The 25,343-nt window shown below is 37.0% G+C and overlaps 1 protein-coding gene and 1 long non-coding RNA gene across 2 annotated transcripts in view; one reads left to right on the plus strand and one right to left on the minus strand.

Moving 5' to 3' along the window:
* The window catches only part of DPP10 (dipeptidyl peptidase like 10), a 1,363,298-nt gene extending 1,338,571 nt beyond the window's left edge, over positions 1-24,727 (minus strand). The window contains exon 1 of the mRNA XM_019837999.3: positions 24,636-24,727. Within this exon, the coding sequence (XP_019693558.1) occupies positions 24,636-24,695 (60 nt within the window). The 5' untranslated portion in view covers positions 24,696-24,727. The remainder of the gene's footprint in view (positions 1-24,635) is intronic.
* On the plus strand, positions 12,606-24,916 carry LOC109502643. Its single transcript, XR_002161375.3, has 4 exons — positions 12,606-13,008; positions 18,103-18,250; positions 24,287-24,426; positions 24,703-24,916. It is a non-coding gene; the product is annotated as an uncharacterized LOC109502643 (long non-coding RNA).
* The last annotated feature ends 427 nt before the right edge of the window (positions 24,917-25,343 follow it).

Here is a 25,343-nt window from a genome sequence, read left to right on the forward strand (position 1 = left end):
GAGGAAATCATAAGAAAAAAATACACTTACAGTACTGTAAGAAAATCCGTGTAGAAGTAGACCCACAAACTTCAAACCCATACTGTTTAAGGGTCAAATGTATAGTCATCTAATAGCGTCTAAAAACAGGTGAGTGATACTGTCCTCATTTCACAGATGAGAAGCCAAGTTCAGAAAAATTAAATAATTTCCTCACTTTCACATAACAAGAAAATGTTAAGAGTAGAATTTGAACAAAGGTCCCTGAATGCAATGTCCATGCTTGTTGTAGGAATGTAACAGGTTTCTTCCATTCCCACGCCTTAGTCCCTGGTTTGTCAATGATGAGAGATGTCTTGTGTGGCAGCTCTTACAGACACAGCTGTCATTATATGCAAAATGGGAAACACTAAGATTACCAGTTGTACCTCTCCATAAAGAGCAGTTCTCTTGAATACAATAGGCAATTATGCAGAATAATAAAAATTAATGTAATTTATTCTAAAAACACTTTGAGCAGTTCCATTAGTAGAGGATATAGTTATGAATAAAAATAAAATTGGAAACAAACTTTTGCTCTGAGAAGGAGCCAAGAAAAAGAAAAGACAAGCCACAGAATGGAATATTTACCCATAACATATCTAATAAGGTTTGTATCTAAAATATTCATAAAAATATTTATTAAATCTCACCAAGAAAACAACCCAATTAAAAATAGGTAAAATAACTGAACAGACACCTCACCAAAGAAAATATACAGATAACATATAAGTATATGAAAAAAAGATTCAATATCATTTATCAGGCAATTGCACATTAAAGAAACAAGATATGCCTACGTACATATTAGAATGACTAAAATCTAAAACAAACAAACAAAAAAGTGTCAATGCCGGCGGTACTGCTGGTAAAGCATTCTCATTAATTGCTACTCAAAATTCCAAAAATGGTACAGGCACTTTGGGAGACAGTTTTTCAGTTTCTTATAAAGCGAGATATAGACTTACTGTATGTCCTACCAGAGCCATTCCTAGGAATTTTCCCAAGTAATTTCAATTTATGTCCACTTAAGAACTGTCATGTGAATGTTTATAACAGTGTTATTCAAAATCACCAAGATGCTCTCCAAAAGGTAAAGGGATAAACTCACTGTGATATATCCACAGTGAATGTTATTCAGCAATAAATGGAATGAACTAGTAACTCATCCCACAACATGGATGGATTTTAAGCGCATATTACAAAGTAAAAGAAGGCTATCTGAAAAGACTATGTTCTAGAAAAGGCAAAAATATAGATAAAAACTGATCTGCGATTGCAAGCATTGGAGAGGAAGACCAGTGACTAGGTGACAGGGAATTTTTAAGGATGGTGAAAATATTCTGTGTGGTTCCCAAGATGGAATGTGTATCATGACAAAAGAGTCTAAAAGTATTATAAAAATATAACCTCACAGAAGAGAATGGGTTTAAAAGGTACTGACTTAAGTAACTTTGGAAATGACTAGGAAGTATAAAACTAGAGATAAAAGCAACCATATATATACTACACTTTAATTGGTAGAGTATTCTAATTGACAAGAACATTTTTCAGAAACATGCAAGGTAAAAATTCTGAAACCACTGTACATGTAAACCTGGACTCAAAAAGTAAGTAAATGGATGACCAAGTGCAGAACTCAGGTTTTTCAATGTTGGAGTGAAAGATTATGGACAAGGAAAAAGGCTACAATAATCTATGCGGTATACTATTAGGATTGGAAACATCAGTATAAATTCAAGTTTAATACAGATGCATAGGGGCACCTGGGTGGCTTAGTCAGTTAAGCATCCGACTTCAGCTCAGGTCATGATCTCACACTCTGTGAGTCTGAGCCCCGCGTCAGGCTCTGTGCTGACAGCTCAGAGCCTGGAGCCTGCTTCGGATTCTGTGTATCCTTCTGTCTCTGCCCCTCTCTTGCTCATGCTCTGTCTCTCTCTGTCTCAAAAATAAATAAAAACATTAAAAAAATACAGATGCATATAAGCAGAGAAAGAATTAGGACACACATGAGTATACACTACACACACACACACACACACCAATGTATATGAGTATATATACTATATACACATGTGTGTCCTAACTCCATCTGCCTAGCAGCAGAAACACCCCAGTAACAACGAGCATGCTCGGCACCTAGATCTTGATTTTTTATACCATTCTCCAGTAAAAGGAACCAGGGCTCCTTGGAGAAATGGAAAGCTGGGGCCAGGGCAGGGAATAAACAAGATAAGCCTGAAGCACCTTGCTTTGTCACAAAGTAAGAAAATGCTAAAGGAGCAAAAATGATAGGAGTATGTCAAAGGGACACAGGAGCTGACATGAAAGATGTCCCACTGTCAAAAACTAGAACAATTTGAGTCACAAAATCAGTTTTACTAGATTACAATCCAATGTATAAATCTTCAAGAGTGCATACAAATAGAGATAAATGATTGAATAAATATGTAAACAGAGGAAAAGAGACAAATCTCTGGAAAGAAGAAATTCACATAATTTATATGGATATTTCCCCCTCAAAGAGATGGAACACAACTGCCCTTTCCTTTTTTTTTTAAGTTTATTTATTTATTTTGAGATAGACAGAGACAGAGCGAGTGGGGGAGGGCAGAGAGAGGGAGAGAAAATCCCAAGCACGCTCCATACTGTCAACCCAGAGCCCTATGTGGGGCTTGAACTCACCAGCCATGAGATCATGATCTGAGCTGAAACCAAGAATTGGACGTTTAGCCACCTGAGCCACCCAGGAGCCCCACAACACCTATTTCTTAAATCTAGGCTGTGCTTGGGGTGCCCAGGTGGCTCAGTTGGTTAAGTGTCCAACTTCAGCTCAGGTCATGATCTCACAGTTCATGAGTTTGAGCCCCGTGTGGGGCTCTGTGCTGACAGCTCGAAGCCTGAAGCCTGCTTCAGATTCTGTGTCTCCCTCTCTCTCTGTCCCTCTCCCACTCACACTCTGTCTGTCTCTCTCTCAAAAATAAACAAACATTAAAATAATAAATAAATAAATCTAGGCTGTGCTTAGTTACTTTGTGCCAAGAGTAAGACCTTGGAAGGGGATAGGTGGAGGGGAGCATTTTTACCATGAAGAAAACTGAAGCACTACCTGTGCCAGGTAATCAAAATTAACATCATCAGTAATAAGACATGTTGATAGCATATGCCTTTGGTATAATATCAATTGAATAGCAAATCACTTCTGAGGTTTTCTTCCCCAGATCCACAACTTCTATGAAAAAGACATTGGACAAACCCAACTTGACATTCTAGAAAATAACAGATTTCTCAAAATGCCAAAGTCATCAAAACCAAGAAAAGTCATCAGAGACCAGAGAAGACATGTGACTAAATTCTGGTCATGTGCTATCATTAGTGAGATCCTGGAACAGAAAATTAGGGGAAAAAACTAATGAAATTGGATGAAGTATGGAATTTAGTTAATAAAACATATCAGTGTTGATTCTGTGGTTGTGATAAAGGTACCAAATGTAAAATGTTAACAATGGGGGAAACTGAATAAAGGGAGCTCTCTGTACTATCTTTGCAACTTGTCTGTAAATATGAAAGTGTTCTAAAATAAATGTGTTTTTAAAAAAAGAAAATTACCTTGTAGTACATGATAATGTTGTGTTCTAGCAAAGCTCCACATGTACTTGCTTTGATGATTCTGTTCCTGCCTTTATTCTGACATCGGCTCAATCTGTTGCCATTATTTCTCAACTGTGCTGCATCTGGATGAATCCCACAGTTCCTCTCCCTTTCCATTCATGAGGAGGACCCCTGTGTCTTAGATGGTCCAAGTCTCATTATCTCCTAACCAGCTCCTCCAGCTTCGATGCACAGCTTCCATCTCTCTCCCTCTTTCTTCCCTCTTTCCATTCTTGATCTAAATGCTAAAGCTATCTTCTCTCATATTCAGTATATACTGGGTACTGTTTCTAATCCTCTAATTTAGAGATGATGAAACTGAGTCCTGGAGTGTTTCAATAACTTGCCCAAGGCTAAGTGGCTTATAAGTGCAGGTATCTGACCCAGTTAAAAAGCTACCATTTGTCACCCCATGCACAGGTCCCGTGTCAGCAAGACGCTGTGTGTCTTTCTTAAAGCATTTTAGATTCACTTGCTTCAAGCATGTAATGTAACATGATAAAAACTTTGAAAAGGAACCTAATCATTATTGGCAGTGAGGGACTGTATGGGAGAGGGAGTGGGTGGGGGAGGCAAGTAATTAAATCCAAAGTAAAGGCAAACTTGAGAAAATGCAACCATAATAAAGAAAATTGCTCTCTCCTGGTGGCCCAAAGGGAGAAGGAAAGAGTAAGCCTGGCATTTCTAGTCATCCTCGCCTCCCACATAGAGCATTGTTTATGCTCTGCTCACTCAGAAACCCTACGGGCACTGTAGGTGCTTGCAGCCAGGGGTTCTCCTAAAAGAGGGAGCACTTCAGGTTCGTTAAGAGTCCTCCATTTACAGGATGTGCCAATCTGGGAGAGAACTTACCTCCCAACTTCACCAGAGCTCACCTGCTGAAAATCTTAAACCCAAATGCTAACTAAGAACCAATTCAGATGAAGCTTTAAATTGATGCATTTAAAGACACTGAATAAACTCTTTATGTTACAATCTGGCATGAGCTTTTAATATTAACCACTACATATTTTATAGACTGTATTTGTTGCCAAACGCTAAAACAAACATTAAGATGCTTGTGCGTCGACGGGTACTATGAATGCTTCCAAAACAGTGGTATAAAAAGCCACATAAAACACACCATAATCATGGAAATTATCTGCATTAAACTCACATTTGCCATAAAAGTGGCAGTTATTTTTCATCTATAAACAATTATATCTCAATTACTTACTCTCTGTTAGGGAACATTTCATAAAAACTCTCATTTAATTGATGTAAGGATGTATTTTTTTGGGGAAGAAACATAATCTCTAATTTGGATTAATTAAAGGAATAGACACTCCAAATTATTAAAAGGTTGATGTCTACTAAAATATGAAACAGTGTTAGTTCCATGTACAAAAAGTAACACAAACCAAGCCATAAAACCTACAGTTTTACCCAAAAGAGAATGTTTTTAATGAATAGACAACAATACTCAGAGCTTTATATTTTCCATAAAATAAAGAGCTTGAAAAAGTTTGTTACACAAATAGTTTAAATGTACACTCTGTGTTATCCTGTACAAACTTTGAATTGGCTCAGCAGTACCTTTCTTTTTAACTATGCAATTATAATGGGCCCATCTAAACCATTATACTCAGAATTACTGCAGTTCAGAGTAATGAGGGTTTTTTTTTTTTTTTTTTGGTAGGAAGTGTACAGCTTAATTAAATTTAGATATATAAAGTAATATTAAATTATACACAAAATGTCTATAGGTTGTACAACATCAGTAGTATCCCAAAATATAAGAAAGGACTGAAGTTGACTACCATTGAACTTTTTGTTTGTATGTTTTCAAAAGGGTTGGGGGTGCCTAGATGGCTCAGTCTGTTAAGTGTCCGACTTCAGCTCAGGTCATGATCTCATGGCTCAGCTGGTGCCATCAGACTCTGTGCTGACATTGCAAAGCCATGAGCCTGCTTCAGATTCTGTGTCTCCCTCCCTGTCTTCCCCTCCCCTGCTCTCTCTCTCTCTCTCTCTCTCTCTCTCTCTCAAAATTAAATAAACATTTAAAAAAAATTTTTAACAAGAGTTCAAAAAAATCAGCAGCAACAAAAATTTCAGTGCAACCATGTACTCTTAAAATTAACAAAAAAATAAAAATAAAAATAATAATTTCAAATGTATTTGATTGCAATGCAATGATTTTCAGAAAATAAGATACTCTGTTTTCATATCCAGCCCTATTATCATCCTATCATATTGCTACTTATCTTCAGCGGAAAGGAATCAGAGACATTTTCCTTGGTTTAACACATCTTGGTAGATGATTTGTAAGAGGATTTCAGGAGACTGAATGGCCTCTATCCATTGCACTTTAAGCCCACCAAAGAATAACCTGTCACGACACAGGCCATGACAGCCAAGCAGTTTTCTCAGGAATGAATGGGAGGGGTGAACCATGATAACAGTAGGATGTAATTCTCCTTACTGTAAGTCAAAATCAGAAGAAGGAGAAGAAAAAGAGAAGAAGGAGGAAGAGAAGGAGGAGGAGGACCCTGAAGGAGGAGGAAGGGGTAAGGCGGGGGAGAAGGAAAGGGAGGGGGAGGGGGAAGGGGGAAGCGAAGAAGTACAAGAAGAACAAAAAGAAAGAGAAGAGAAAGAAGAAAGAGACACAATTTCATTAAAGCAACAGTATGTTTTTGCACTGTGACATATAAAATGAGAAAATAACTATTAACATAAAGATTTTACAGTGAAAATGTAATGAGAAGGGCAATGCCTTACAATAAACTAAATGATTATCCATTGCTATTTAATTTAAATTGCTTTTATCCTTTTGGAGTAAAATATAGCTTATTTTGAGACCTGTTATAATATGGAAGAGATCATTCCCTTTGCAATCCCAAGCAGACTCTATCGGCTTTGCATGTATTAGTAAATGGGGGCAGGGGGAGTCCGGGTAAAAGTAAAGACTGTATAATTTCTCAAGTCTCAGAACTTTTTGACCAGTCTCTGCAAGCAGACTTTACAAAGATATGAGTCTTTCTAGTTCTGTGTAAGATCTACTCATAGAAATGAGTGGTTCTCACCCCTGACACAGTAGTGTGTAATAAATGCCACTGGGTAATAAAATCAGTGATATGGGTATTAACAATCTAGGTCCCTAGAACAAAATCCTGGCATAATAACCAGGTCACTAGTTACATCACCCAATGATACATGTTACATGCTGTGTAACAATGTGTAGTTGGCTGACAGAACCCAGTCATAGCAACAGTAAGACCATGTCTGGTATAGAGAATGGTAACCCTTAAGAACCAAATGTCTTCAACATTAATTCTGTAAACATTTACTTAGCTTCTACACTGTAAGTTCCTTAACATTTCTAGAATCTTACCCAATTAGTAAAGGTAGTAGCAACTTGACTATAGTATTCCCCTCTAAGCCCAGGATGAAGAATATAATATTGGTGACAAGACACTCATTTAGGTAACTGTGCTACATACAAGTTTTTATAAAACTCTTTCTACATCTGGAACAGCAAACATTTGATATTTTAACTTTCAGCCACATTAACACTTCTTTTTGAGACTTCTAATGCATAAGGCAAGATTCACTCTTTGAGAAATCCTTGGTCCTCTGGAAATATCAGTCAACAAAGAGGATGGAAATTCCACTAGAAGCCTACAATTCCACTTAGCCCTGGATTTATAATATAAAGACCAGTATATCACACTTTTTAATGTCTAATATATGGACTCTACTGGCTTATTACAATAAGAATTTGATTCTTATCAGGATGATTTAGTATAACTCATTTAACATCCTTTTTTCCTTGCTGTAGTTATATTTTTATTAATCTATTCATTATATCCCCATTTTCCAATAACACAGAAATGATTGTGAAATTGCCAAGATAATCTCCAATACTGCATTTATTTTTATCAATGATCTCTTTAATGTAAAATATGCATGCAGGATGGCCCTTAAGAATGAAGTACTAATAATATTGGACCTGGCTATTATTTATTGGGCATTTTTAAAACTGCTTTAAATGTATCATGTTATTTAATCCCCATGACTCTAATGGATAGCATTATCACCTCCATCCTGTAGATGAGGAAATGAGGTTCATAAAATTTTTAAAAACTTGTCTGAGATAATATTGCTAAAAGTGGCAACCTGGAATAAGAACTGAGGAAGTTTTATTCAAAAGCACACATTCCAAAGCACACAATTAACAAGTATGCAATATTGCCTCCTGAAATAGATGGCTTGCCTTTGGCTGACAAAATATACATATGTCAAAATTTTAAGTTCATCTGCTTTTAAGAAAATGATAACTAAGGAAGTCAATCTCTTTATTTAACAAAGTCAATCTCAAAATGTAAAATTTCAGATTATCATAACAGGCAGAGAGGGGAGATGTGAATGGTCAAACTGTGTTTCTCCCACCCCAAGATAATCCCTATTTCATGAAAAATTGAAGAGTTATAAATTTGAAAATTGCCAAGCAAGATGCTACCAGAATGACAATGTAGGTTCTCAGGAATGGGGTACAACTTGTCAACGTTCTGCCAGAAGACAGCTCTGGCAGAACAACTCAGGGTACCTTGGAAGAGTGATATATGGAGGCAAGATGACTCTTTCTGAAGAAAAGACCAGGAATGGATAACGAAATGGCCTTCTTGGGTCCCAGTTCCTGTAACTCTCTACCTTGCACATTAGCAAACTTAATGCCCCTGCAGCGTCAGCCTGTCTCATGCTTGAAACCAGATTTCCAACAGGAATATTGTTGAGCTTCTCTCGGAGTTAAGCCTGGTGCTGTTTTCTTCAAGTCTAAAGAGGCATACACAGATAATGCAGAGGATTTTATCTGTTATTATTTTAATAGGAATAGTAACCATTATCAGCTTATGATGGGGATAGTGTTGCTCCTTTGGCCAAAGAGTAGGGATGGAGTGGAAATGTAGGAGGGCCGAAGTCCTACCTATTTGGCTTTCCCTCAATACTTAAGGCTTGGAATTCTGAAAATAAAAGGATAAAAAACATTTGTACAGAAAAGAGATGGAGTATTGTGTGTTACCATTGGGGTTCAAGTATCAGTTCTATCATGTGATTTAGTGCCAGACCCCCAGCTCTCTGGATTCCTTCATCTATAAAACCTAGGTAATAATTGTTCAATACTCTGAGTGCCATTAAGTGGTTCAACCTTCCTCAGTATCAGGGACGCCTAGGGACAAACTGTCATGGTGACCCTCAATTCAAAAAAGCCACAAAATAAGAATGAACCACATTTATTCCCAGCCCCAGGCTTCACTCACCTGTAGCAATCGCCACCAGCTAGGTCAGTGGTTCTCAACCAGGGGCCATTTTGCTTCCCAACAAACATTTGGAAATGTCTGGAGACCAGACACAACTGGGCACAGAGTCTCTGACAGAGGCCTTGGATGGTACTAAACAACCTACAATGCACAGGACAGCTCTCATAACAAAGAACAATCTGGCCCAAAGTGTCCCTGTATGAAGGCTGAGAAATTCTGGGTTATACCAAGTGAGACCAAATGGATACAGGGAATTTTATTTATTTTTATTGACTGACAGTCTCAGTGGAAGATACAACAGACACATTGTATGTGGTATCATCTGAACATTAAGTTTTTATTTCTTTACCCAAGACAACCCTCCTAGATCTTACTATTGGCCCATTCCATAAACTCATTTCAAATTCTTTCTCAGATCTTCCTCCAAGATAAAGCTAGTTAGGTATGTGCAGAGTTCCACTTACCTACTGTGTCTACATTCGTCCAGGGCTTTCTTAGTGTGTCATCAATAACAGAACTCAGATTCTATAATCGTGCTGACCAGGTATAGAGTACACACACAGTGGTGTGATATGTATTGCTGTCTTTGCCTCACTTGGTCCCAGCTTTATATGGTCTCTTAGCCCATTGCACTTAAATGGTATCTAGAATGTAAGCTGTCTCCTTTGCCCTATTTTGCTGACCAGCAAAAATTCAACCCAGTACTTTAAATGTTTGAAGTATTTGTCCAGATAATCACAATCACATTCTTTGGCAGTTGACTTTTCAAAACTGATTACAGTTTACAAAACTACATGATGAAAGCATACTTCCTCATAAACTATTATTCTTATTCCAACCCCACACATTTCCTTCTTCATTTTGTCATATCCTATCAATAATAAGTATATACATTTCACAAGATTGTAGTTGACATTCAATAAGAAGCTATCTAAAATGGTCTTGCAAATACTTGGAACACAAACATGCTTCTGTTGTGGTTGCTATAAATATACTTACTCTAGCTCTAGCTAGTCCCAAATTGCTATAGATTCCTCTGCCTGGGCCTCTAACATTAAGAAGTCACTAGTCCAAATGGATTTAAAATTACTGTTCATCCATACCTGTGTGAACTTGTTCTTACTCCTGAATTTTCATCTATCAGACCCTAAACTATCCTTTGAAATTAGCTTATAGTGTTATGTCCCACTGGGTATTCCTTTCAGATGTACTTTGTGGACTCTATTGTTTCTCCTGCCTCACCAAACCCTGGGTTTCTGGTCTGATATTTCTAGGCTGGCCCCATCAATTAGTAATACATGTGCAAATGTGAGAGTTTGCAAAGACAAATCTGTCAGCATACAACAAATGCCAGGAGAATCAAATGCCTGAGTATTTTAGAAAGAAGTCCCCTTAAGTTGAATATTTTCCTTGTGGTATAATGGAAGGGACTTCAACTGTGGAGTCAACATAGGACGGGGTAGGAGACCCAGATGTTTCTCCTCCTTCCTCAAACCATTAGGCCCTTAATATTTTGTGGTCGAATGAGAATTGTGTCTACAATGTTAAAAGAGACACTAGGGGTGCCTGGGTGGCTCAGTTGGTTAAGCATCTGACTTCGGCTCAGGTCATGATTCACAGTTTGTGAGTTCAAGCCCCGCATCAAGCTCTGTGCTGATAGCTTCGAGCCTAGAGCCTGCTTCAGATTCTGTGTGTCTCTCCCTACCCCTCTCCCCCACTCACACTCTGCCTTGCTCTCAAAAATAAATATTAAAAAAAAAAGAGAGATAGAGACACTAAATGCAGATAGCCTCACCAAGATCAGCTATTTAAAATGCCAGTTTCAACTTCTTTCCTTAGTAGGGAAATGGTAAATAAATAAATAAATAAATAAATAAATAAATAAATAAATAAATTTGTTGGTATAAGCATTTCTGGCACAGATATTTTCTTCTTATGTGAATTTTTCATTCTTAAAAATAATAAACTCTTCACATTTGAAATTACTTCAATGCCTTTTCAGTTAAAATCTAATGAAAGAATTTAGCAATAAGTCAACTGCAGTTATATTTACATTTTTAAAACCCAACTTTCATATTGCCTATCACACACACACACACACACACACACACACACACACACAATGAGGGAAGAAAATACTTTGGGGAGGGGGGAATAAGAATGTATCTGGCTTTCTTTCGCATACATTCTGAAGAAAGAACATATTACTCCCCACATCGATGGCCTTCACTTACTTATTCATTTATTCAGCAAGCCCTTTGTAAGCATACATTCCAGAGTAATGCCAGCACTACACACTAAAGTTGCAATGACAAGTGAGATACTGCCTGTGCCTCAAGGAGCCTATAGTCTAGCTATGGGTAGCATGTGCAGTGGAAAGTGGATAGGATATAGAAGAGGGTGGAGAAAGAGGATAAAAAGATAAATGTATGTATATATGTATGTGTGTGTGTGTGTGTGTGTGTGTGTGTGTGTGTGTGTGTGTGTGTTGAAAGTATGCGTTGCAGGTCCAGTAAAGCACAAGACAAAGAGTCTTAATGGATCTGGAAAGAAGGGAATAACGAAGAGACACAGCTTCAGAGAAGAGGTAAATTCATATGAAGTGAATCCAAAATGATGAGCACTATCAACCAGGAAGGCAAAAAGGAGGGACACGGGGCATTCCTGTGGGAGAAAACAGGGTTGCAGGCTCAAAACAGCAAAAGACCCTGTAACAACAATGAACGGTTCCTCAGAGCAGCTGGAAACATGAAAACAGGAGCCAGGAAATCCTAGCTATCATCTTGACGTTTTATAGCAAGTTGTCTAGGTTTAAGCATGAGCTCTGTCTCTTTCAGTCTGAGACCTTGGGCAAGTTAATATCCTTACCTAAAAAATAATAACTAGTTCTCTGATAAGCCTTTATGGAAATTAGAGATATCCCACAAAATACCTAGAAATATGCATATTGTGATGTGGGCACTTAACAATGGTAATGAAGAGATGGTGATGATGATGGTCGGGGTGGTGCTGCTGCCGCTGCTCTTTCTTACCTGGATACTTTTATGCATTCCATTGTCTGGAATGGCCTTTACCCCCAAATTCTCCACCAAGATTACTTTTGCTTGCCCATTAAGTCTCAGTTCAAATTTCACTCCTTTCTACAAATCGGAGTTAGGTACACCTTCATTGATCTCTCAGAGCACATTTACACTCTATTTTCACCAATGACTTAGTTTTCCAAGTCTTCCTCCTTCATTCCAGGCAAAGGGAGAAAAGAAAAGAAGCCAGACTGTATGCTTCTTAAAGAATGGCTCTGTGTGTCTTATGCCTTTTGGTATCCTCATCCACGCAACCTAGCATTTATTGAATATTCAGTAAGTATTTGTTGAAATAACATATTACCGAGAAAAAAATTAGAAACTAGAATACAGAATGCTTTTATAAAATAAAACCCTGAACAGTCAGGGTTCTGATAGGAAATATAACAAAGATTAAAGCCTCTAGGGAGGGAAGAGAGCCTCATGTATTTAAGATCTTGAAACTTTGAGAGGAGCGCTATCCCCATAAAGCAAGGTAATTACCATGGCTGGCTATCAGCCTCTGCAGCACTGACATACAGGTGACCACACCTAGTTGAGCCAATTTCATCACAAAGGCCTAGGTTGAAACTAAAAAGGTGCTATGAGACATGACAGAAAAAAAGAGTACCCAGGCAATGGGAATATCAAGCACAGAGACTCTCGTCTGGCAAAGAACTTGGCTTGTTTCAGAGTCAGAAAGGGACCAGCCTGGTTGGAGAATGGTCATGAGGTGAAGCAGGAGGACAGACAATGGGAAACAATATGGTCAGAAGGAAGAACAGGTGCCAGATAATGCAGGGTGGTCAGGATAAAGTGAAGGCTCTGGGGTTGTTTTCTAAAAGAAATGCTAAAGTTTAAACCAGATGTACAAGGTGATTGGAGGAAAAAATTAAATACCCACTTGGTTATTAAGTAGGGAATTAATTGTGATAAAGTATTCTGGAAGCCAGGAGCCCACTGAAGTCATTGCCATAATTCAGGTAAATGTGCAAGGAGTTTGGTGATGGTGGTGGAGGTGGACAGAGTGGCAAGACTAAAGATACATTTAGGAGGTAGAATAGACAGAACTCTCTGATGGACTAGGTGATGAAGAGAAGAAAGGTGAATCTTAGCAGAAACCAACTTCTAGTCTGAGTCTCTGAAAAGATGCTCTGACATGATGTGAGAAAGGGGTAGGCAGTAGCAATCAAAAGTCTTGATGGTTTATGGTTTATTAGTGATGGAAACATGAAAACAGCAAACATAAAAAGAGTTTATGGTTTCTATTAGACATCTAAGTGAGAATCCTGAGTACAGAACAGCATCCAAGAATAGAGGAGAAGGGAAAGGTCTGGGTGGGAGACACACAGTCTGCTGGTGTTCAGCATTTGGTAATTAAATCCATGGGATTGGGGGGCACCTGAATGACAGAGTCAATTGACTCTTGATTTCGGCTCAGGTCATCATCCCAAGGTCATGGGTTGGAACCTCAGCATGGAGCCTGTTTAAGACTCTCTCTCCCTCTGTCCCTTTCTACACTTTCTCTCTCTTTCTCTTTCTCAGATAAAATAGTAATAATAATAATAATAATAATAATAATAATAATAATAATAAATAAACAAACCCATGGTATTTATAACACCACTCAGCTGGAAGTTACAAACCAGATGTCCCAACCCTCCCTGAAAATATTTTTGGTGATCCCATATAATCTATCATTTCCTCAAAAACACCCCTCCAAGATATTTCTTTGGAAGGGGGAGTGAGCCTTGTTCTGATATGCCTTTAGGTAAGGCATGCCCTCTCCAGTTACCATACTTCCAATTTGCATCTAACCATAATATATGTTACCTGTTAACCTTGGAGGCATTTAGTGTTTAAATAAATACTCCTGAGGACTTCAGAATACCAAGTCCCCAGAGAAACCAGAGAAGAAGTCACTATGATAGGCCCTGAGCAACCTTATTTATTGGATGAAGAATATAATAATTTCCCCTCATCATCCCAAACTCATCACCTGCAAAGAGAAAAGATCCCAAAGACATATAAAACAAACAAACAAACAAACAACCATTTGACAATACAAAGCAAATTGATTGAACATGGAATCATCTAGTGTCAAAGGAGAAAAGGCTACCCGAATAAGATAATATTGTGATTCTCTCTTCCCATCCTTTTGTTCTAAAGTCACAGAGGAGGTCTCTGCTATGAAGCAATCAGAGACAATATGATATTTGAGTTTATTACATCATGTCAAGACAGTGCTTATATCATTGCATCACCTGTCTTTCACAGTATGGTATGTATTACATATCCATCAAATTCTAAAATCTTTCTTGCTCATCACTGTGGTACATATTTTTGGCTTTTCTGTCCAAACCATCCAACCTTCTTCATTGTTTCTAAAGGAACCCATTTTTATTTGGGTAGCCCCCTCCTCATTCCTGTACTAAACCATGTGCATGTGTGTCTTCAAGTACACTGAATAAAAAAAAATGGTGTAAGATTTAATTCTAGGCAACAAGAGTTGAGGAGAAATCTGTGTGGAATTCTTTCTTTAAAAAAAAAAAACTCAAGAAAGAAATTTCTCTTTGCCCACACAATATTTTCAGTTGCCATGTCTGCAGTCCAATTATCTAACTGGAACAGCCACGTACTGACCATGACAGAAGCTAGTCTGAGAAAGACAACGCAGAATGGTGCGAATTACCTGGGTCCTAGGTCATGTTATTTTGGCACTGAATTAACAGACTCCTCAAATGGTCTTTTCCTTTTGTGAACTTTTTTTTTTTTCTGATTCCTTTAACCATTTCATTTAGAGTTTTCTGTTATTTTGTGATGTTTGTGTGGTAGGGGGCAGGGTAGTTCTTGTTTAAAAGGATGCACCTCACCTACCTTCCCTTTTTAGTGTTTATTTATTTTGGGGCTCCTGGGTGGCTCAGTCAGCTGAGCATCCAACTTTGGCTCAGATCATGATCTCTCAGTTCGTGAGTTCTGGCCACACATTGGGCTCACTGCTGTCAGTCCAGGCCTGCTTTGGATCCTCCAGTCCCTTCTCTCTGCCCCAACCTACCTTGCGTGTTCTCTCTCTCTCTCTCTCTCTCTCTCTCTCTCTCTCTCTCTCTCTCTCTCAAAAATAAACAAACATTAAAAAAATAAATAAAAGGGTTTTTTTAGTAATCTCTACACCCAAAGTGGATCACAAACTCATAACCCTGAGATCAAGAGTCAAATGCTCTTCTGACTGAGCCTGCCAGGCACCCCTACTTTCCTCCCTCTCCTTTGTTTAACAAGGCTTCACTCTGGTGTGGATCCCAATGCAGGACTTGAAGTCACAACCTTGAGATCAAGATCTGAGCTGAAATCAAGAGTTGGGCACTTAAACTACTAAGCCACCCAGGCTCCCCACCCCCCTCCTTTCCATTTTTAATCCTCAGCTTTCTCATCTGGTATCTCTAAGAAACACTTAAAATTTTATGTTGTAGAACTGTTGCACATCAAGTGTACTTTAGTATTTTCTGTCTCCTCTGAAAAATGCTCTGAACTATTGAGGGAGACCATTGGAACTAATCCTTCAAGACACCCAAGTTATCTGTATCAGACAACATATGGCTTATGTAATCAGGAGACTAAGAAGGAAAGAGCTTTCTCACCTCTGCATCTGAAATTCCCAGGCATATTTTATGCTTAAATCCAATGCCACTAACAGAGGTCAGTAATGAGGCATTGGTACTGCTCAAAAGACCATTACTTACCAATATGCCAGGAAAATGGTTATCTGTATGTTATCTCCAAATACTAAAGAGAAATATTTTGGTACAGTCCAATGATTGTCATTAGTCAGAAAAAATTCTTCTGGGTTAAAAAGGTACCACTATATTAAAGCCTTTAAAGACCAGCTGTTATTAGCATTCATGAAAGTGGGTGGTATAAAATCAAGGTGTTAAAAAACCTTTTGTTCTTATTAAGATATACCTTTAGTAACACCTGTCTGGCTAATAATATCTTAGTACCTGGATCATCCTGAAGATAGACCAGGAATGTGTGACCATTTTCACTTTCTACCTAAAGACACAAACCTTAGGAGTGCTTCCCAAGGTCAGAAAACTGGGTCCCAAATTTAGATCTTGTCTTTGAAATATTTGGTTTTAAGCTTTTCCTTCAGAGTAGAGTCAAATTCTCAGAGATAACACAAAGTCCAGGTCCTTTCATGTATTTGAAACCTCATTCTTCACTGATCCTGATCACTTATATTATATAACATAGTCACACTCAACTAATAAATGTTTTCAGAACAGTTACAGTGCCTTGTTTCTTCATGTTTTGCACAGGTTTGTCTGTGTCTGAAACATTTTCTTCCCCTCTTCTTAATTAAAAAAGAATTAATTTAACTCCTATATAGTATCGGGTTTGGGCTTTGTAAATGCCACTCAAACCTTATATTTACCCCTCCTAGCACTTATCATTTTATATTATAATAGTATTAGTTTGCATCCTGGGCTGTGCTCCTTAAAAACAAGCAGTGCTGTTCTATTTGAGTCTTTTTCCAGTAAATGTGAAATGACTAAAATAATGAAAAAGTAAGTCCAAGCTTCTATCCATTATACCTTTATACAATTTTACTACAGCTGCCCTTCCTTGGTCAAGAATACCTGCCTGGCATAGTTTCCCTACCCTAATTCCTTTATTATCTGAAAAAAATTATTCAAGTAAAGGGCCCATACACTAAATACAATAAGTACTTTTATGCTATTTACTTTCCATTAAAATAGAGTGGAGTCCATTTTTCTTAGGGGAAAATCCTAGAAACCAGAGTTGTGAGAAGTGGTGTTTTTAAACCCAGCAGCAGTGATTCATCTTGAAAATTAAAGTTTCTGATGAGAAAGAGTCTCACTACAGGGCCAAAGCTAATAGTTCCCCTACAAGGCCCCATCCATTAAAATCAACAGCAACTTGTATCTGCTATGCTAACTCAGGTTCCAAAACAGAGGGGCAAAGATTGTCTCTATTTGGACAGACTTTCCTCAACCCTAATGTAAAAGATACTTGTAATGTGAAACCTATTTTTGACTTACAGAAACCACTCTTTCTCAAGAGAATTAGCATATCTATTGTGACAATCCTTGAGGCCCCTTTGTCATCTCTCCAAATGTTGCCTACATACTTTAAAGTAAAATGTTCAGTTCAGCTTAGGTTAAGGAAGACTAATATGTTTCTGAACTCAAAAGTCAGACTGCATTTCTTAGGAAGACAAATGAGTTCATAGCCCTCTTTGTTCCTTCATTCAAAGAATCTTAATTGAGGACCTGTTATACCCTGGATATAGCACTAGGCACTAAAGTTGCCAAAAGTAAAGACAAAGACCCTTGAAGAGCAGTAGAGGGAAGAGAAGTAGTAGAAAGACTTACATGGAAACAAATAATTATACCTAAGAAGACTAACTGTTATGAAGCAGGCAATGAGAAGATTATGTGAGAACATAGGTGATTAGTTGAGACCATGACTACTGCCTAAGGGAATTAGAGAACTGGGAACATTCTGTTTGAGATTTGAAGTAAAAATAGGGTTTATTAAAAGGACCATTTGGTGGAAGCGTAGAACAAGCAAAGGAAACAATGGGTGTAGAGATAGTAGGAAGGCTATATACACAGCATGATATATTTCTCCTCAACTCAATCACATGTACAATCCATGCAGCTAGGTATCTTCCATTTTTGTAGTTAAGCACCAGGATGAGTAGCTGCACTTTTTATTGAATTAATCAGTCCTTTAGATAGCATTTAAACTCAATATTCTTCTTTCCCTACCTTCCTGGTATGGATCCATGATGAGATCTTGCAGATGTTACTACAATATTAGAAGATACTTTTCAGCTCCCTGGTGACTTCAAAATGAGTTTTTATCATCATTATAGTTAATAATAATTGCAAATAAAATTCTTAGCTTTTATGTCATAAAAATTGATTCTTACTATACAGTTCTCTATGAAAATGTCATATCCCTTAAAAATTGCTACTAGAACAAATTATAATACAAAGCACTTACATAGCATTTTTGTTTGGGTAGATAATTTAAGTTTATTGCCCTTCTGCTAGTGAGAAGAAAAGCCTGAACAGGGTTAATAGCCTTCCCCCAAGGCTACATGATCCATTGTGATACAGAGAGAATGAGAATTCAAATTAAGGATGACTCTCTAAAGGAAAACCTATCCAATCCGCCCTACACTCCATTTGTACATATCAGGTAAGACTGCATGCAATGGATCTTTCTTCCCAATCCTAACTGTAAAAAACAAACAAAAACCTGAGTCCTATAAAAATTTCCAAGAGATAAAGTTGTTCAGAATGTAAACTTCTTTTATTTCAAGGCTTATCACCTAAGTTAAATTGGTTCTGCTAATGTAATACCATGCTGGGTCTGTCCAGAGGAGGTCAGGTTTACAAATGATAAACCTGTTTGTTTCAGTTGTGGTATACTGCTTCCAGGGCTATCCTACCAACCTGGCACATATCCAATAGCTAAAGAACACTCGTAAATGAAAGGAGAAAGGCTATGGTGATATTCCTGTCTAAGACTCTTTTGCCAAGTTTCAGATGAAGCTGGCAAGAAGGGAGAAAACTTCCTAACATACTTTCTGCTTAGTGTGACTATCTCCATAGTTACCAAAAGGTGTTTATTACCAAATGCCCTCAAACCAAATCAGATAACAGAACCATTGAAAGCCAAACAAAATCTCAATACAGTTTTTTTTTTAAAGAAATGTGCTGTGAATTTAAAAGACAGAACAAGGTTTCCCACTAGGTTACCAATTAAACAAGGTCTTAAAATTTCATTTAGCTCATCTTAGAGATGATAGACCTTAACAGTCACTTAATAATCAACAAATATATATTCAAAGTCTATTGTGTGAAGTGCTTTGTATCAAGAAAGCCCTGTAAGGGATAAAAGAGATATATACCTGAAGAGATCTCAGCTCTCATACAATTCACATTATTACATAATCCTAAGTATCATTCTGAAATTGTTCAGACTCCACCTGTGATACTCAAACACAGACAATTCTTACAGGGGGACTATAGAACAAGTTTGTCTTATTTTGTAGCTCTTTAGCACAGGATTTCTGAAACTTTAATGTGCATTAAATCACCCAGAAGGTTTGTCAAAAACAGATTGCTGGTTCCTATCCCCAGAATTTCTAGTAGAATAGGTCTGGGTAGGCCCCAGGAATTTGCATTTCTAATAAGTTCATAGGGGATGCTGATGTTGTTGGTCCAGGGACCACATTTTGAGAAGCGCTACCTTAGCTCACTTATTCCATGCTACATTTGTTGAACTATGTATTTTCAGTGAAAATTAGTGATTTGTCATCACAAATTTGTCACTAAAAATGTCTTTACTACCTGGGCAAAACATGAGTTTCTAGGAAATTATTAACACCTATTTTTCCAAGAAGCAAATGAAATACTACTAAATATTTTCTCAAAGTTCAAATTTAACTAAAAATATGTTATATTAAAATACTTCTTCAAAGTAAAAGTTGCCAATTCAAACACTTTAAATGTTGAATAAGAAAGAAACTTTATATTTTATTAAGAAAAAAGGAATAAAATAGAAAACTAGCCCATCTTTATAACACTGTCACTCTACTAAAAATATAAAAACATTTAATCCTTCCTTTAAAGAGTAGGATCTACAGTCATTATTCTAATGACTATAGAATAAGTATTTAAATTTAAATACTTAGCATAAATGCAAACTATAAATGACTATAAATTGGTCATTAGCAGAATTTCTAACTTGTGATCCTATTCATGGTCATCACAGGCTGTGATTTTTGCCTTAAGCATATGAGGAAGTTGTTTCCGAATAATTAAAAAGATGTAGACCATTTCGAAGAGGGAGAAAAAATTTTTCTCACACACAATGTCTTTCATTCTAATTTTTTGTAAGTCTACTTTTTTGGCTTCAAATATCACCACTTAAGAGAATGGCCCATTCTCCTAATGCTGAAGAAAAATCTGTACCTTGCCAAATGGAACCATAGGGTTCACTGAATACCGATGATAACTCTTTCTTTAGTGCTTCTGAGTCTGTGTTGAGATCATAATGTAATAAAGTTTCTTTTTGTTTTTTTCCTTATGACTAAAGTCCTTAGGATAAAGACCAAGAAGAATCCCTAAGTCAAAATACACTATAGAAGCATATTAGACTCTTCTAGAATTTCATGTAATAGTGATATTTGAGAGGTACATTTTGCATATTGCAATGACATAGAGGTGGAATTTTCTCTTATATACTCTTTATATTTCTAAATTTTTGTGGATGCAATATGAAATACTCTTTAAGACAAAATGCAACACCAGCTGAAGTGCCATGTGAAATATGGATGTGGTATCCATCCTTTAAACTTGGAGTGTGGAATTACCAATCAGTAAAAAGTGGTGTCAATTGGTACATTTCCAAATTATTCTCACCATGCCAACTTATCACAATGTCACACTCCAAAATACCAATGGCTAAAGACACAAATTATTTTCTAATGACCATGCCCTCAGGCACACAGATTTAATAAAAAATGTACATTTGAGAAGATTTTCATCCTCTTTTACTACCTAATTTTATCTCCTGTTTCACACACAACAGTTTTGGATGGAGCTGTGGATTAGAGGTGGTAAAGAGAAAATGTCTGTATTTGCCTAACACTTCAATATTACAATATAAAGACAATCAAATTGTCATGAAAAGTATTTGTCTGCTCATAGATGTTCTACTCTGAAGAAAATGAAAATCCTAAATACACCTTTAAATACACTTTGTAAAAATGTGTAGCTATTTGTCCAGGAATTTGTATGTACGTACATACATACCTACATACATAAATAAATAATAAATTTTTAAAAAGAAGCTTTTGGGATCCATTTACACAGATCTGAGAACCTGGGAACCTGAGTGTGAAGGTAGTGATAGAATAAGCCATGTCTGTCTTAAAAAAAGAAAAGACATTGATATGAGTCACTAGATGAGAAAAGTAAAGAAATATTGTGCACTATATTTTGGAGTTCAGTAATAAAATAAAATAGGTATGATTCCTGATTGAGGAATCACCCACCCTGAGGATTCACACACAACTTCTAACTTCAGAGAAAAGATGGACCATTCTTCTACTACCCTTAGAAATACATGGGTGAATGATTTCTATTAAAATATGAAAAAAGAAAAAAAAACTCTCACTTTTTTTAAGGCAAAGCTCTAAATTTGAAATTCTGCTGAAAGAAAAAGTAAACGAAGTTCAGAGATTTGACTGGAAGATTTAATTTGCTTTCAGTTTAACCAAGAGAAGCTAAGACAGGGAAGAAAAAACCAAGTTTGTTGCCTAAAGTGGGGACAATTTTTCAGAAATGAAGTTTATAATAAGCCAAGATTAGATCTGTATTTAGCATTCCCAGATTGTCCCTAAAACTTTCCATTACAGATCTCAAAGATTCTTTTTTTAGAGTGCTGCTACCTTGACGGTAAGATTTGTAATCATTTCAGGAAAAGCTTTATTGCTTTTCAAGCTCTAAAATGAGAGAGGGTTTTATGACTGCATTGCATTCAACATTTTGTCCAAAGAGATCTGACACCTTAATTTGACTTCCTCTGCTCTGTTCTCTTATCAGTTTTGACTACAGGAACATACCTGCTCAAGTACATCAGGACAAATGTGTCAGGGACTGGTAGAGCTGGAGAATGGCCAGAATGACAAAAACAAATGTCAAGCAACCTGAATAATGTTGACCATTTTATTCCATCATGACTCCTCCCAACGCCTCCTTCTTCAGCTCTGCCACCACTCTGACCACAAACAGCTTTCACTGGCAGCAGCCGCTAAATTTGACTCACTGCAGATATCATCACTTTTTAAACTTCAGCTGGAGAAACGACATATAAACACACCTGTTCTTTCTCCTCCCACACATTTTGGCCCTTAAAGCTATTTTTAGCCAAAGCAATTCATTTTTGTTCATTCCCATTGCATTCTTTTTTAGCAGTAGTTAAACTGTCAAGAGAAGGAACAGTCAGCGTTTACTACATTGACAAAAGGGGGAACAATTCCCTAGAGGATTATTACTCTGAACTGTGAGGGGGTGGGGGGAGTCCCTAGAGGTTTTAGAATTTCCAAAATGGAGCAATTTACAAGTTATTAAGTATCTGGATATTTCTGGAGCCCCAAAGTGGGTCACTTATCATTACCTGCAGGCCAATCAGATTCCATAAGGGAGTTTTGCTTAAAGTTTTCAGATAGTAACTATAAGAGTGAGGGGAAAATTAACTCTAAAAAAAATCATGCTTGAAAAAAAAGAAGATATATTCCAAAAATCCAAAATGTCTTTTGAGCTCCAGTATCTAATAGCTTTCCAAAAACCTCTCATCTCAGGGTTTTTCCTTAGGTTGTTGCCGCATTGTGTTCATAGGCTAATGCATTACCTAAATATAGATAGCCATTTTTAGTATAAATTCCAAAAGCCATAAATGTTTCATAATTGAGCACATAATTTGAAGTAAGAGAGCTTTTCCACTCATCCCCTTTTACTGTTGCAAATTGGAAAATACTCAAGTAATTACTCCCTTAATAGTTCAATGCTTGCAACTTTATATACTTTATGAACATCACAAGCATCTTTTGCTCCCCAGAGCAATATGGGGGGTGGGGACAACACAAAAGAACTTAACTTGTATAATTAACCAAATCATCCAGTGCTTTGATTCAAGATTTCTTCATTAAGCCATTAATGTAATACATTGCTAAGTGGTGGGTTGTCCAATTTTTATGATGCCTTTCATTTCAGTTCAATGGCTGCAGTTAGAATGAAAAAAAAAAAAGAGCATCTGCAAGATCAGCAAGATGATGCAAAACCCTTAGACTAGAAACGTTTTTTTTTTTTTTTCTGCCTTCACAGTTTGTCTGAGGGCAGTCAATGCCAGAGGACCAATAAGGAAAGTAATTTTAAGTCCAGAAAGTAGCATTAATTTGTCCTTATCCAATAAATAAAAGGGCAAATAAAACACTTGATTCTTGTGACCTCAAACACTTAAACAGAAAGCTGCTGGTCATTTATGGGTTTCCAAACATACTCAAAGGTAGATAGCCAGTTCATAATTCTATCCCACTTTAGGCTACAACACATGTTTCCCACCAGAGTTTATATATCACAATGTGGAGTGTCATATATGTACTGTTTAGTCATTGTTCAGTGATGGTATGCTTACATAAATGACATATATGGGAATGTGACATGCAGAGGAAAACTTATATACTAAAGCATAGTATTTTATTTCTAAACTTGGACACCATACAAAAAATTCAATGCTGAGAAAGGCACTGCTTTTGCCATTAGAGATGGTGAAAATTATCTGAATTTTAGTTCTTTATGGTTATAGTTAACTTTATATGTTTATATATGCTGAGAGTCTAACTATATATCATTTGATACATCCTGGAGACTTCGTTGCTTTTAAAAATAATTGCATATAAATGGAGTTCAGTGTATGGTATATTTATAACTCAAAGACTGACAAAGGGTAGGTAAGTTCACAAGAAAAAAACTTACTGCTGAAAATTATATTGTCTAATGACAGCCTATGCAGTATTTTCAAAGACCTGAGATATAAACGAAAAGTAACATAAGCACAAAAAGCCAGTCATGTCGAATTTTGGAATCTCAATAAAAGACATACAACTGTTTGTGAATTAGAGATTGTAGTAACTAAAAATTATCTATCAGGTTATCAGGTTTTTTTTTTCCATGAAAGAGTTCCAAAGGAGCCCATCACTTTCTCCCAGGATGCAAAATATCCACACAGATAAATTGCAAGACAAAATAAATCCTTCATTTGAAATCTGTTTTTAAGAAGTCTCCTTTTAAGTAAGAACACCAAAATAACAGCAAAGAGGATAGCATAAACATTACTTAAAACTAAAACAGAACAGTCAAATTCCAAGTTTGGTCCTTTTCTTTTAGCCATGTCAAATAAGCCTCAAATTTAAAACAAGCACTTGTATTAAAAGGCATCCCCAATCACCTCCCTTACACGATGGCTTAGATAATAGCATATGTTTGTATACTCCCTCTATAGACTTTCATACTCCATCACTATAGTGACTTTAGTATAACCAACAGTTCAACACTCACAATGATGAATATGTTTTTCTATGAAAAGGATAAGAAGTCCCAAATCCATATGGCAATGAAATGTTATTATAAAATTTGTATTCAATTTAATTTTATCTGTTTTCAGCAGTTTGCAAATTCTTCACCAGTTTCATCAAGAAAACGGACATGGAATAAAAACTCCTCTGGAAGCTCAAAGCTCACTAAACTTTCTTCCTAAAATATACCACTTATAGAGTCTCAATCAAAAAATCAAAAGTCATCAAGGTAAATGAATTGTTAAGTGAAAACTACTCTCTCCAGTCTATACACACATACAAACAGAACTAAACTCTTAGATCCAATCTTTCATTTAAACTCAGAGCAACTAGCTGTCTTCACTGTCAGTGCCCTGCCATACCAACATTCATGTGTTCAGTAGATGAATGAAGATACATATGCAGAAACAGAGGGAAGAAGGAAACCTGGGTTCCTACCTTGACAGTTTTCGAGGGTTGACACTTGATGTGATGGGACACGCTGGCCGTTTGGTTCATTTTTCAGGACCCTGGACAGCGCACGATCCCAGGTAGACTTCCAGGATGAATTGGTGATCAAGTCTCCTCTACTGGACTTGAGCAGGGGCTGCTGCTGTTGCTGTTGCTACTGCTGTTGCTTCTGCTTCTTCTGCTGCTGCTGCTTTCTCACTCCGGAGGCTGAAACGCTGTCAGATTGGAGGGATCTGTATCTCAGCCCTAAATAAAGCATTCATTTGGTTCATCAGTCTCAAAGCTCTTGACGATATGGAAAAGAAAGCTACAGACTGTTGCAATTCACTTGTACTGTACCTTTTCAGTACTGAGATGTGACAGCTTTAGAGTACAGCCAATGATCTTGGCTCTCATTCTCCTTTCAAAGAGACGGATACCAGAAAACATACAGAGATCAATTGCAGTACCACAGTTTAAAGGGATACTCTCAACTCCCCGGATTCTAACCACTTTATACTTTTTTTTTTCCCAGTGCAAAAGAAATCTGCCTCTCTCTCCCTCTCTGCTCACATTTTTTTTTTACTATAATTCATTCTCATTCTGATACTAAATTTTTTTCTTCCTAGGTAGTTTTTGCAGTCAAAACAGCAGTAAATGCTGGGAAAAGACCTGTTGCCTGATTTAACATTGTAGGTTTTAACATAAGTATGGTAA

Source organism: Felis catus, chromosome C1 (genome assembly GCF_018350175.1).
Source record: "Felis catus isolate Fca126 chromosome C1, F.catus_Fca126_mat1.0, whole genome shotgun sequence".
NCBI lineage: Eukaryota > Metazoa > Chordata > Mammalia > Carnivora > Felidae > Felis > Felis catus.